Source organism: Oncorhynchus mykiss, chromosome 4 (genome assembly GCF_057628025.1).
Source record: "Oncorhynchus mykiss isolate SJ-2025 chromosome 4, ASM5762802v1, whole genome shotgun sequence".
NCBI lineage: Eukaryota > Metazoa > Chordata > Actinopteri > Salmoniformes > Salmonidae > Oncorhynchus > Oncorhynchus mykiss.
The window spans coordinates 45,216,048-45,230,496 of record NC_143025.1 but is presented as its reverse complement, the minus strand read 5'-3'; the positions used below and the strand labels follow the sequence as shown (position 1 = coordinate 45,230,496).

At 44.4% G+C, this 14,449-nt stretch overlaps 1 protein-coding gene across 1 annotated transcript in view; it reads left to right on the top strand.

Moving 5' to 3' along the window:
- Positions 1-13,037, top strand: part of LOC110521857 (rho guanine nucleotide exchange factor 18) — a 30,714-nt gene extending 17,677 nt beyond the window's left edge. Inside the window, exons 11-16 of the mRNA XM_021599789.3 lie at positions 106-291; positions 1,921-2,058; positions 2,340-2,461; positions 4,377-4,541; positions 4,770-4,977; positions 12,680-13,037. Of these exons, the coding sequence (XP_021455464.3) occupies positions 106-291; positions 1,921-2,058; positions 2,340-2,461; positions 4,377-4,541; positions 4,770-4,977; positions 12,680-12,684 (824 nt within the window). The 3' untranslated portion in view covers positions 12,685-13,037. The remainder of the gene's footprint in view (positions 1-105; positions 292-1,920; positions 2,059-2,339; positions 2,462-4,376; positions 4,542-4,769; positions 4,978-12,679) is intronic.
- Positions 13,038-14,449: the final 1,412 nt, after the last annotated feature.

The window sequence follows — 14,449 nt, the reverse complement described above, 5'->3', positions numbered from 1 at the left end:
AACAACATTCACATTTGCTCAATGTTTCTCTTCCTTGTATTCCATTTATTTAGGAGAATCTGATCATTGAGAACTCTATTCTTCTGTCCCTCTCTCCTCTCCCAGATAGTCTAAGCCAGAAGGATGGCCAGATCGTGGCAGGTCTGACAGAGAAGCTGCAGCTGTTTGCAGACATGGCAGAGTCCGTGGCTGGTCTTGAGGATATCGCCTCACGCTCCCATCTGCTGCTGCGTGGTGACGCCTCAGACCTCCACCAGGGGGAGACGCTGCTCAAGGGAGCCATCACTGAAGGTACAACAGACACAACACGTGCAGTACAGAATACAACACACTGGCTTTTGTTATAGTGTATAGGTTTTTGATCCAACACAAGACAACAAATTATTAATGTAATTCCCAAATCATTCAGACTGATTAGATTAGTTGGTGTTATGTACAGACACCCAACCAGTGGCGATTTTAGCATGTGGTGGGGCAAACCAAAAAAAAGAAACTTTTGAGATGCATGCCTGCAAACCCACTACAAAACACAACACTGAACAATACATTAATTGCACTATAACGGTGACAAACGGTGGCCACACACTGTTAGGACCTAAATAAAGGTGTCCCAACACCTTACCACCGCTACACCTGGCTATCAGCGGAGCCTTGACTGGCAGCAAAACAGTTAATTCAGCCTCATTTACTGCCTTTAAAAAAAACTGCTGATATGGCTGACTTGCTTAAAGAAATGTGGTTTCTACTGACAATTAAGAGGTACAAACTATGGCTTAAGGGTACGACGAGAGGATAAGAGGCAATCCGTTATTTCGATTAAGACATTAATGAGCGAGCTAGGACAGATGTAGTCAATATAACTATTTGTTCAGCACTTTTAAAATGGACAGCGACAGAATTCTAGAACTTGGGCCATTCTTACATTATTCTTCCTGTACACCAAGCCAGAACCGTATGATAAATAAAGGGGGCATATAAGCAGACAATGAAAGCTCTTACAATATTAAATGATTACATTTCTCTAAAACAGACTATAGGCTACATGTGCACCACCAAGTCAAAACAGTATGTGAAATTAGGAGGGGAAACGGGACCAAATTATTAGGGTGAGACACATGGGCTACTAACAGCTTACTACACAACATACACTTAGTATTACTTTCTTAGCTACAGTATACATATATCCCTGGCATATTACATAATTTATGCAGCAGCATACAAGACATTTTTGGACTCAGGAAGGTCCTACGTGGGCAAATTTTGTCCTCAAACTTTGTTATCAAAGTCTGCCATTCTCTGGATTTATGGTGCTTTCAAGACAACTGGGAACTCTGGAAAAAAACAAGGTTGAATTGTGAATGACGTCAGTGATCTTCAGGTCGGAGCGCTAGAAAGAGGCCCTAGTTCCTGACTTGCAATTCCAAGTTGGATGACCGTTCAAAATGTATTTTCCCAGTTGGAGCCCGTTTTTTCCAAGTTCCCATCAGATTTTCCAGTTCTGAGTTTCCAGTTGTTTTGAGCCCGACATAAGTCATGCTGGATTGACACCATGGCCAATGTTGAATGGAAAAGAGCTTGGAAAAGAGACCACGCACCCACTCCACTGAATAGCAGGCTAGTGAATGCTTTGCAACGCTTGCAGTTAGCCAACGTCTAATTTCTCTTCATTATTTCTCTTCAAGTATTTGCCAGTAGATTGTCGACCTGATTCATGATGACTGCTAGCTTGTATTAATGCCAAAATAACATGCAAAACAGGCACCCCCCCCCCAACAAAAACCAAAATACGGATTGCAACTGTACCCAACTGTAAAAAAAAAAATAGTAGGGTTAGCTCCGTCCTCACTACTCTTGTTCTTTCTTAAAACATTATTATTAATATTTCTTTCTACCTGCCTCCATCTCGCTCGCGCTCTCCAGTGGAGAACCTTCAGAACCTGTTGTTGTCTGGTGTGACAGAGCTAGCGCCACGTCCAGAGGGGTTAGGGTCCGGGGCTATGCCCAGGAGAGCAGACACCTTCGAGGGCTACGACAGCAGCCCCACCATCCTCAACAAGAGTAAGTCCCCTCCACCTGCCTGCCCTGGTCTACATGTGCTCTATCACCATTGTATTCCCATTAGGGCTGATGCAATACCAGAAAACATTGTGTGCTATAGCTTAAATGTGACTTGGGATGTCATCATTAGGATGTTTGTTTCCAACATTAGGGCTGTTTTCCTAAAGAAGTTAAGTCCGCTTTGTGTTTCGTTTCCTATCCACGATACTAACGAGTATTGCAATACTGGTATCGTCCCAGCCCTAATTCCCATTTTGTGTTTGTGTGTGTGTATGTGTTAGAAGGCAGTGTGAAGAAGAAGAACTACAGTGGAGGGGACAAGGCCAGAGACAGGAGCCAGAGAGCCTGCTCTGACACCCAGCTTAAGGAGATTCAGGCCAGCCAGGCCCTGGAGCAGCCACCGGTTGGTCACACACACTCACTCACATTAACAAACACAGAGAAATTGGATGAGAAAATGTCTTGAAAGGACAGACTGAGCCACAACTTAAGTTCCAGGGTGACCAGGGCAACACACTCCCTGTCCCCACAACAGGGCCAGCAGTGTAGCTTATGTTGAGTAAACAGTGATAAGAGCATCACACCAGGTCGTTCAGAAATGTTTTTCAGGGCTACTCAACCTGAACTGTTAGTTAGGCTGCGAACTGTACCAGTATTTCCAGATAAATAGATTAGATGACCCAGTATTCCAAATGGGGACAGAACAAAAGCTACTTTACGCTATCATTACTTAGTAATGAAAGAGTAATCCATCCACCTGACATGTGTGGCATATCAAGAAGCTGATTAAACAGCATGATCATTACACATGTGCACCTTGTGCTGGGGACAATAAAATACCACTCTAAAATGTGCAGTTTGGTCACACAACACAATGCCACAGATGTGTCAAGTTTTGGGGGAGCGTGCAATTGGCATACTGACTTCAGGAATGTCCAGCAGAGCTGTTGCCAGTAAATTAAATGTTAATATTTCACCATAAGCTGCATCCAATGTCATTTTAGAGAATTTAGCAGTAAGTCCAACCAGCCTCACAACCGCAGACCACGTGTAACCACCTTAGCCCAGGATCTCCACATCCGGCTGTCGGATCAGCCACCCGGACAGCTGATGAAACTGTGGGTATGCACAACCAAAGAATTTCTGCACAAACTGTCAGAAAATGTTTAGGGACACCTCGGAGTGTGGTGTCAGGAAAATAACCTTACACTCAACGTCAACAAAATTAAGGAGATGATTGTGGACTTCAGGAAACAGCAGAGGGAGCACCCCCCAATCCACATCGATGGGACAGTAGTGGAGAGGGTAGTAAGTTTTAAGTTCCTCGGCGTACACATCACAGACAAACTGAATTGGTCCACCCACACAGACAGCATCGTGAAGAAGGCACAGCAGCACCTCTTCAACCTCAGGAGGCTGAAGAAATTCGGCTTGTCACCAAAAGCACTCACAAACTTCTACAGATGCACAATCGAGAGCATCCTGTCGGGCTGTATCACCGCCTGGTACGGCAACTGTTCCGCCCACAACTGTAAGGCTCTCCAGAGTGAGGTCTGCACAACGCATCACCGGGGGCAAACTACCTGCCCTCCAGGACACCTACACCACCCGATGTCACAGGAAGGCCATAAAGATCATCAAGGACAACAACCACCCGAGCCACTGCTTGTTCACCCCGCTATCATCCAGAAGGCGAGGTCAGTACAGGTGCATCAAAGCAGGGACTGAGAGACTGAAAAACAGCTTCTATCTCAAGGCCATCAGACTGTTAAACAGCCACCACTAACATTGAGTGGCTGCTGCCAACACACTGACTCAACTCCAGCCACTTTAATAATGGGAATTGATGGAAATTGATGTAAAATATATCACTAGCCACTTTAAACAATGCTACTTAATATAATGTTTACATACCCTACATTATTCATCTCATATGTATATGTATATACTGTACTCTATATCATCTACTGCATCTTTATGTAATACATGTATCACTAGCCACTTTAAACTATGCCACTTTGTTTGCGTACCCTACATTACTCATCTCATATGTAAATACTGTACTCGATACCATCTACTGCATCTTGCCTATGCCGTTCTGTACCATCACTCATTCATATATTTGTATGTACATATTCTTTATTCCTTTACACTTGTGTGTATAAGGTAGTAGTTTTGGAATTGTTAGGCAAGATTACTCGTTGGTTGTTACTGCAGTGTCGGAACGAGAAGCACAAGCATTTCGCTACACTCGCATTAACATCTGCTAACCATGTGTATGTGACAAATACATTTTATTTGATTTTGATTTGATTTAGGCCATCATCACCCAGCAAGACCGCCACATCAAGCTGCAGCGCAGCTCCCTCACTGAGCGTGCCTCCTTCCCCGGCTGTCACCGCGGCAACGTGCTCCTGGAGCAGGAGAAACAGAGGATGCTGGCCAGTTTCCACAAGTTGCAATTACTGCACCGACAGGAGCAGGTGGGACACAGTCGAAATTAGATTTATGGTCGCCCTCCACTTTGTCTTCATTACAATTGCACTATGTAGATCATGAAATCTCATAATACTAGTGAAAGGGAACCACATTAATACGATCATGATACTTCCCGCCAAAACAAGACGACCTCAAACTCACCCTGTGACTTTTACTTAATGCAGTATTATTCCAGTCTGCATTCAGTCAGGTTGAATCTTGTTTCTACCCAGGCTCGTTGGGAGAGCGAGCGGGAGCGCCACCGGTTGCAGGCAGAGGCCGCAGAGGACAGGCTAAGGCAGAGCGAGGAGGAGTGCAGGAGGCTGGAGGAGAAGAGAGAGGAGCTGGAGAGACAGAGGGAGATGTACCAACAGGATCTGGAGAGACTGAGGGAGTCGACCCTCAACGTGAAGAAGGAACGCCTGGAGCAAGATAATCGAGGTGGGTGTCGATGTTTTTATTTTACCTGGCAAGTCAGTTAAGAATACTTATTTACAATGCCAGCCTACTGGAGAACAGTGGGGCAGAACGACAGATTTTTACCTTGTCAGCTTGGGGATTCGATCCAGCAACCTTTTGGCCCAACGCTCTAACCAATAGACTACCTGCCGCCCCCAACGCATACACACACAATCACACGTATACACACACGCAATCCCACGTATACACACGCGCAATCACACGCGTACACACACTTATACCCTAGATCCATATGAATCGCTGTGCTATCCATACCTGCACATGGCTTACATGGCCCAACCCTACAACTCAATGGTGGTTCCCAATGAAAGCTTTTGGAGTTGTCTGGTGACCTCCAAGTGAACAAAACCAAATTCACCAAGCTATAACCTAAAAAGAGTGGTTGGCCCTGATCTGCCATTTTGGAAGTTCACACTTCCCTATACTCTCTTGGGGGCTACAAAGAATCAGAAGTCGAATTGTGTCATCGTCCATAAATGTTACAGTTTTAAAGGAAGTTTGCTGCAATTCGACACATTTTGCCATGGGGTGGATCGAAGATTTAGTGATTTCATAACTAATTTCATGCAATTCTACTCATTTTTCTCTGGGGCGGAGAGAATAATTAGCAGTTTTACTGGTAATTTCCTGCAATTCTACACATTTTGCCATAGGGCGTAGAAGTTGTTTCCAGTTTTTAATATGATATCAGAGTGACTAGTGACTAAAGTGACTAATAAAGTCAATGGGGCCCCCCGGTTGGTAATTCGACCATGATTACTGCAAGTTTAGATAGCAGCATACCACCCTGCATCCCGGGGCTGGCTTGCCTTTGTAGCTAAGCAGGATTGGTTGTGGTCGGTCCCTGGATGGGAGACCAGATGCTGCTGGAAGTGGTGATGGAGGGCCTGTAGGAGATGTTCATTTCTCTGGTCCAAAAAATATCCCAATGCCCCAGGGCAGTGATTGGGGACATTGCCCTGTGTAGAGTGCCTTCTTTCGGTTTGGGACATTGAACGGGTGTCCTGACTCTCTGTAGTCACTAAAGATCCCATGACACTTATCATCAAGAGTAGGGGTGTTAACCCCTGTGTCTTACCTGGTAAAATAAGGGATAAATAAAAAATAACTTAACAATCTTAAACATTTTTGCTGACATGGGCTGTCAGTGACTGACATAACAAGAGGCAAACTGCTGATGCACAACCAAATTTTGAAATCGCACCTTGTGTATTCTGCTATTCTAACTCAGCAGTAAGTTGAGACCCCAACTGAGTTCCTGATATAGACCATGCATAGGTTATATGTATGGTCCAATATGTTAAAATAACATAATTTTTACCAATATGTTATTGGATTCATTTCTGGAGGTGGAAATTATATGTCAGCATAATTTTATTTTCATACAATTTGGAGTAGAATGTCCTTTCAAAAAGTCCATCTACATAGAAATTATCCTGGTGAGGACCCCCTAAGCAAGAGGACTGGAATTGGTCAAACTCGCAGTTTAATACATGTACAAAATTATCCTATGGCCTCCCGAGTGGTGCAGTGGTCTAAGGCACTGCATCACAGTGCTAGCTGTGTCACTAGAGATTCTGGGTTTGAGTCCAGGCTTTGTCGAAGCCGGCCACGGCTGGGAGACCCATGGGGCGGCGCACAATTGGCCCAGCGTCGTCCGGGTTAGAGGAGGGTTTGGCCGGCAGGGACGTCCTTCTCCCATTGTGCACTAGCGACTCCTGTGGCGGGCCGGGTGCAGTGTACGGTTGCCAGGTGCACGGTTTTTCTTCCGACACATTGGTGCCGCTGGCTTCCGGGTTAAGTGGGCATTATGCCTTGGTTGGGTTGTGTTTTGGAGGACGCGTGGCTCTCGACCTTCGCCTCTCCCGAGTCCGTACGGGAGTTGCAGCAATGAGACAAGACTGTAACCACCAATTGGATACCACGAAATTGGGGAGAAAACAGGGTACATTTCATATAATTTTATATTAAAACATAATAACAATTATCCTTTTCCCAAAAAGCATACTTTCTTACATGAAAGGGGAGGTTAACTTGGCCCCGCAGACAATCGATCTGAGATCAACTTAAATTTCAGTCAAGGTATTTTTTGTTGTTGCTGTAACCCCTGCCTCTCTCTCTACCCTCCCTGGCCCTTCTCCCTAACCCCCCTTGTACTCCCTAACCTCCCTCACCTTCCTGGCATCAGCTAAATATTATATGAAAAATCATCGGCCCTGAGCTAGAGGCTCTAAACAACGTGATACTGTGCAGGAAAAAGGACTTGGGTCTGTCTGCCCCCCAGACACACACACCCATGCCACCTCCCTGAGCCTGTTTACTGATAGGCAGTGTGATAACAATAGCAGCAGCCCAGCTGAGGGGAAACACACACACACACACACCCTGATATCTCAATACAGTTCTACCCAGTCACCCAGGAAGCCACCCACACAGGCAAAGCAGTCTTTCTCTCTCCTTCCTTTTCTCTTTCCTTCTCAATTTCTCTTTTACTGTTAGGCACAATGCGTTGTATTGTGCGTGAGTTTCAGGGAAGAGGACACTTAAGGAAGTTGTGCTGTAATTTCAGCTATAGTGTATGTAGATATGTCTGTGTGAAAGCTATCATACCCAAGACTGGGTTCAATGGTTATATAGTGTTGCTCTCCGTTCAGCAACAAGGTATGTTTTTAGATAGTCTTCAGAGGTTGCTTCAACTGAGTTGCCTACATAAATACTTGATGAATAAACCGCACACATACAATGACCCAGTCAATACTGATTGAGGTTGTTTCTGTCTGAGGTCATCAGTACCTTTTTGCTGTCTGCCACTCCTTATTGGTCAACAGACGTGTGTCCATTTTCTAATTGACCTATAGAGGCGTGTCTGTCTTTTTTGACTGAACACTTGTCTCCCAAACAAGAAAATGCTCATCCAGAAGCAGCGCTACTAGTGGCCGTGGACTTTAATGCAAGCAAACTTAAATATGTTTTATCTCCTTTCTGCCAGCATGTCACATCCAGAGGAAAAAACCTCTACACCACCTTTACACCACACACAGAGATGCGTACAAAGCTCTCCCTCGCAATCCAGTTGGATAATTTGACCATAATTCTATCCTCCTGATTCTTGCTTACAAGCAAAAACTAAAGCAGGAAGTACCAGTGACTTGCTCAATACGGAAGTGGTCAGATGACGTGGATGCTACGCTACAGGACGGTTTTGCTAGCACAGACTGAAATATATTCCAGGATTCATACAATGGCATTGAGGAGTATACCACCTCAGTCACCGGTTTCATCAATAAGGGCATCGATGTCGTTGTCTCCACAGTGACAGTACATATCCCAACCAGAAGCCATGGATTGCAACATCCGCTCTGAGCTAAAGGTTAGAGCTGCCGTTTCAAGGAGCGGGACACTAATCTGGACGCTTATAAGAAATCCTGCTATGCCCTCAGACAAACAATCAACCAACAGGCAAAGCGTCAATACAGGGCTAAGATTGAGTTCTACCACACTGGCTCTGACACTCGTCGGATGTGGCTGAGCTTGCAAACTATTACGGACTACAAAGAGGAAACCCAGCCGCGAGCTGCCAAGTGACGTGAGCCTAACAGACGGGCTAAATGCCTTTTATGCTCGCTTCGAGGAAAGCAACACGGAAACATGCATGAGAGCACCAGCTGTTCTGGATGACTTTGTGATCACGCTCTCCATATCTGATGTGAGCAAGACCTTTAAAAAGGTCAACATTCACAAGGCCGCGGGGCCAGACAGATTACCAGGACGTGTACTCAAAGAGCATGTCCTTTCTCATCGACCTGGCCCGGGTATCTTGGAAGGATATTGACCTCATCCTGTCAGTAGAGGATGCCTGGTTATTCTTTAAAAGTGCCTTCCTCACAATCTTAAATAAGCATGCCCCATTAAAAAAATGTAGAACCAGGAACAGATATAGGCCTTGGTTCACTCCAGGCCTGACTGCCCTTGACCAGCAGAAAAACATCCCGTGGCGTACTGCATTAGCATCGAATAGCCCCCTTGATATGCAACTTTTCAGGGAAGTTAGGAACCAATATACACAGGCAGTTAGGAAAACTAAGGCTAGCATTTTCATCCAGAAATGTTCATCTTGTAGCACAAACTCTAAGTTCTGGGACACTGTAAAGTCCAAGGAGAATAAGAGCACCTCCTCCCAGATGCCCACTGCACTGAGGCTAGGAAACACTGTCACCACCGATCAATCAACCATAATTGAGAATTTCAAAAAGCATTTTTCTACGGCTGGCCATGCTTTCCACCTGGCTACCCCTACCCCGGTCAACTGCCCTGCACCCCCCACAGCAACTCGCCCAAGCCTCCCCCATTTCTCCTTCACCCAAATCCAGATAGCTGATGATCTGAAAGAGCTGCAAAATCTGGACCTCTACAAATCAGCCGGGACAGACAATCTAGACCCTCTCTTTTTAAAATGATCTGCCGAAATTGTTGCAACCCCTATTACTAGCCTGTTCAACCTCTCTTTCGTATCGTCTGAGAATCCTGAAGATTGCAAAGCTGCCGTGATCATCTCCCTCTTCAAAGGGGGAGACACTCTAGACCCAAACTGCTACAGAACTATATCTATCCTACTCTGCCTATCTAAGGTCTTCGGAAGCCAAGTTAACAAACAGATTACTGACCATTTCAAATCCCACCGTACCTTCTCCGCTATGCAATCTGGTTTCAAAGCTGGTCATGGGTACACCTCAGCCACGCTCAAGGTCCTAAACAATATCATAACCGCCATCGATAAGAGACATCACTGTGCAGCCGTCTTCATTGACCTGGCCAAGGCTTTCGACTCTGTCAATCACTACATTCTTATCGGCAGACTCAACAGCTTTGGTTTCTCAAATGACTGTCTCGCCTGATTCACCAACTACTCTGATAGAGTTCAGTGTGTCAAATCGGAGGGCCTGTTGTCCGGACCTCTGGCAGTCTCTATGGGGGTGCCACAGGGGTCAATTCCTGGGCCAACTCTCTTCTCTGTATACATCAATGATGTCGGTCTTGCTGCTGGTGATTCTCTGATCCACCTCTACACAGATGACACCATTCTGTGTACTTCTGTCACTTCCTTGGACACTGTGTTAACTAACCTCCAGACGAGCTTCAATGCCATATAACTCTCCTTCCGTGACCTCCAACTGCTCTTAAATGCAAGTAAAACTAAATGCATGCTCTTCAACCGATCGCTGCCCGCACCTGCCCGCCCGTCCAGCATCACTACTCTGGACGGTTCTGACTTAGAATATGTGGACAACTACAAATACTTAGGTGTCTGGAATCAGAATCAGCTTCCTATTTCGCAACAAAGCATCCTTCACTCATGCTGCCAAACATACCATCGTAAAACTGACCATCCTACTGAACCTCGACTTCGGCGATGTCATTTACAAAATAGCCTCCAACACTACTCAACAAATTAGAATGCGGTCTATCACAGTGCTATCCGTTTTGTCACCAAAGCCCCATATACTACCCACCACTGCGACCTGTACGCTCTCGTTGGCTGGCCCTCGCTTCATACTAGTCTCCAAACCCACTGGCTCCAGGTCATCTACAAGTCTTTGCTAGGTAAAGCCCCGCCTTATCTCAGCACACTGGTCACCATAGCAGCACCCACCCGTAGCACGCACTCCAGCAGGTATATCTCACTGGTCGCCCCCAAAACCAAATCCTCCTTTGACCGCCTTTCCTTCCAGTTCTCTGCTGCCAATGACTGGAACGAACTGCAAAAATCACTGAAGCTGGAGACTCTTTTCTCCCTCACTAGCTTTAAGCACCAGCTGTCAGAACAGCTCACAGATCACTGCACCTGTACATAGGTGGATGGGCTATTTACAGATCAGCTATCTCATCCCCTTAATGTATTTATTCATTTATCTTGCTCCTTTGCACCCCAGTATCTCTACTTGCACATAAATTTTCTGCACATCAATCACTCCAGTGTTTAATTGGTATATTGTAATTACTTTGCCATCATGGCCTATTTATTGCCTTACCTCCCTTATCTTACCGTATTTGCACACACTGTATATAGACTTTTTCTACTGTATTATTGACTGTATGTTTGTTTATTCCATGTGTAACTCTGTGTTGTTGTATGTGTCGAACTGCTTTGCTTTATCTTGGCCAATGTGTCAATGAGAACTTGTTCTCAACTAGCCTACCTGGTTAAATAAAGGTGAAATAAAAATGTGCAGACCAGCTGGCCGAGTCTGTAATACCTAATACCTATGTTTCAACCAGACCACCATAGTCCCTGTGGCAAAGAAAGCGAAGGTAACCTGCCTAAATGACTACTTCCCTGTAGAACTCACGTCTGTAGCCATGAAGTGCTTTGAAAGGCTGGTAATGGCTCACATCAACACCATTATCCCAGAAACCCTAGACCCACTCCAATTTGCATAACGCCCCAACAGATCCACAGATGACAAACTCAATCCCACTCCACACTTCCCTTTCCCACCTGGACAAAAGGAACACTTATGTGAGAATGCTGTTCATTGACTACAGCTCAGCGTTCAACACCATAGTGCCCACAAAGCTCATCATTAAGCTAAGGACCCTGGGACTAAACAGTTCCCTTTGCAACTGGATCATGGAATTCCTGACGGGCCTCCCCCAGGTGGTAAGGGTAGGCAACAACGCATCTGCCACGCTAATCCTCAACACGGGGCCCCTCAGGGGTGTGTGCTCAGTCCCCTCCTGTACTCCCTGTTCACCCACGACTGCTTGGCCAAGCACGACTCCAACACTAATAATTAAGTTTACTGACGACAATGGTGGTTGGCCTGATCACCGTCAATGAATAGACAGCCTAAAGGGAGGATGTCAGAGAGACCTGGCAGTGTGGTGCCAGGACAACAACCTCTCACTCAAATTGAGCAAGACAAATTAGATGATCGTGGACTACAGGAAAAGGAGGGCTGAACACGCCACCGTTCACATCGAATGGGCTGTAGTGGAGCAGGTCGAAAGTTTCAAATTCCTTGGTGTCTACATCACCAAAAACTATCATGGTCCAAATACACCAAGAAAGTAATGAAAAGGGCAGTACAACTACCTTTCCCCATCAGGAGACTGAAAAGATTTGGAATGGGTCCCCAGATCCTCAAAAGGTTGACTGGTTGCATCACTGCCTGGTATTGCAACTGCTAGGCATCTGGCCGTAAGGCACTACAGAGGGTAGTGTGTAACAGCCCCAGTACATCACTGGCGTCAAGATTCCTGCCATCCAGGACCTTAATACTAGGCGTGTCAGAGGAAGGCCTTGACTTGGTATCAGTACCCCCAGTATAAAGCCTCATTATTGTTATTTTAATGTTACTTTTTAAAGCATTTTTTACTTTAGTTTATTTAGTAATATTTTCTTAACTCTATTTTCTTTAAACTGCATTGCTGGTTAAGGGCTTGTAAGTAGGCAGTAAGGTCTACATCAATTGTATTTGGCGCATGAGACATACGATTTGATTTGATTTTAGTCTTCCTGGGGTTCGAACACGCAATTAAAATAACATTACAGACAAAATCATTTACAGTTTACATTGAAAGATGTAGACAAAAGGGATGCACATTTCTGTCAATTTTGCTGCCGACTAACCGACCCTCATTAACTGTTATTTTTTTCCCACAGAGTAAAATGACATGACCTATAGAAAATAAAAGATGGAGGCGCTTTCCATTCATTCCATGCACCACGGAGCTCCGCTGACTATGCCTGTTTCGGATCATCTTTGGCGCTGCATTTGTGGCGCTGTCAATTCCAAGGTGATGAATCCCGGCCCAGGTTCGGCATTGCATTCGCTGATGTCGGCATTTTAAATGACTTTGTGACTTGATAACCTATATTTAGAGGCTTTAATAGGGCCTACATTTCATTAAAGCTATGGTTTTGATGCATTTGATTTATCAACATAGAATTTTGTTGTATTGAGAGATAATTTTCTTAGACGATTTGAATAAAATTGATCAGACATTTTGTAAATTCAAATGTACATTTTTACTCATTTTTAGCACCCTGGCAGATTAACTTGACTAAATAAAATCAAGGTTCCCCTGATAACCTACTCCTGTGTGAATTGCATGCGTACGAGGAACAGACGTTTTCATTGAGAAACCTTTAATTTCATGTTCTAAATTAAAACATTTATTTAAATGTTATATTAAAGGCATTTTGAAATAGATATTATACAATTTTGCATATCCTATTCTTCAAAAAGATTTTTCATAAATATGCAAAAAAATGAATGGTTTTGTTTATTCTAATACTCTCAATAAGACAATGACAGAAACAACATTTGGCTACTATTATCCTACAATATATGCTCATTTTAACAACAATGTATTAACCTACATACAATATAGCCTCATTTTAATATACAGTACCTGCATGTGTTTTCAGAGGGACTGTCATCCTTTCTGCAGAGGAGATGTGTTTGCAGGAGCCTGAATGTATGTTGAAGATGGACACCTTTCAGATGACATGGCGGTGGTTGCTCATTTTAGGGTTGCCAAGACATACTTGATCTCTGTCATTATTTGCCAGTGGTTTTCTGGGAGCTCGAGAGTCCTGGTCTCATGCAGCTTGGTGACAGTCCGGTTGGACAGCACGTCTGTCACTGCCCACCACTGCTCCACCAACCTCTCAAACATGTCACAGACCGAGTTCCAGTGGTCTTACACGACTGGATCAAATGAAATCAAATGTATTTGTCACATACACGTGTTTAGCAGATGTTATTGCAGGTGTAACGAAATGCTTGTGTTTCTAGCTCCAACACTGCAGTAATATCTAACAATTTCACAACAATACACACAAATCTAAAGGAATGGAATTAAGAATATATACATATTTGGACGAGCAATGTATCTTAGTCATAAACTAAGTAGTGTCACAGGCCGGCTCATAGCCTGTGGCAAAAATGAGGGGACACGAACAGGTATAGGCCAATCAAAAAGGTTCTTTATTATAAACCAAAAACTATTAACTTTAAACAAAGAAAAAGGAATGAGGTGTGAAAGTATCATAATGTAGGGTGTATGTAAAGTGCAGGGATGCGTGAATCTGTGTGTGTGAATATGACTGAGTGAAAACTACATAAATTACAAAGGAACAAAGACAACAGGATCATACCTGGAGGAGCAGAGAGAGGGAGAGAGACGAGTGGTTAGTGAAGCAGTTTAAATACCCTGAACTCGGGTGGCTCCAATCACTAACGACCCTTCTCTGCCTGCAGGAGGAACCGCCCCTGCAATGCAGAGGGGCCATGACAGTAGAATAAGATACAGGAGAATAGGATAGAATTCAGTAGATGAGATGAGTAATACAAAATATGTATACATTATTAAAGTGACTAGTGTTCCATTATTAAAGTGGCCAGTGACAGTCTATGTATAAAGGGCA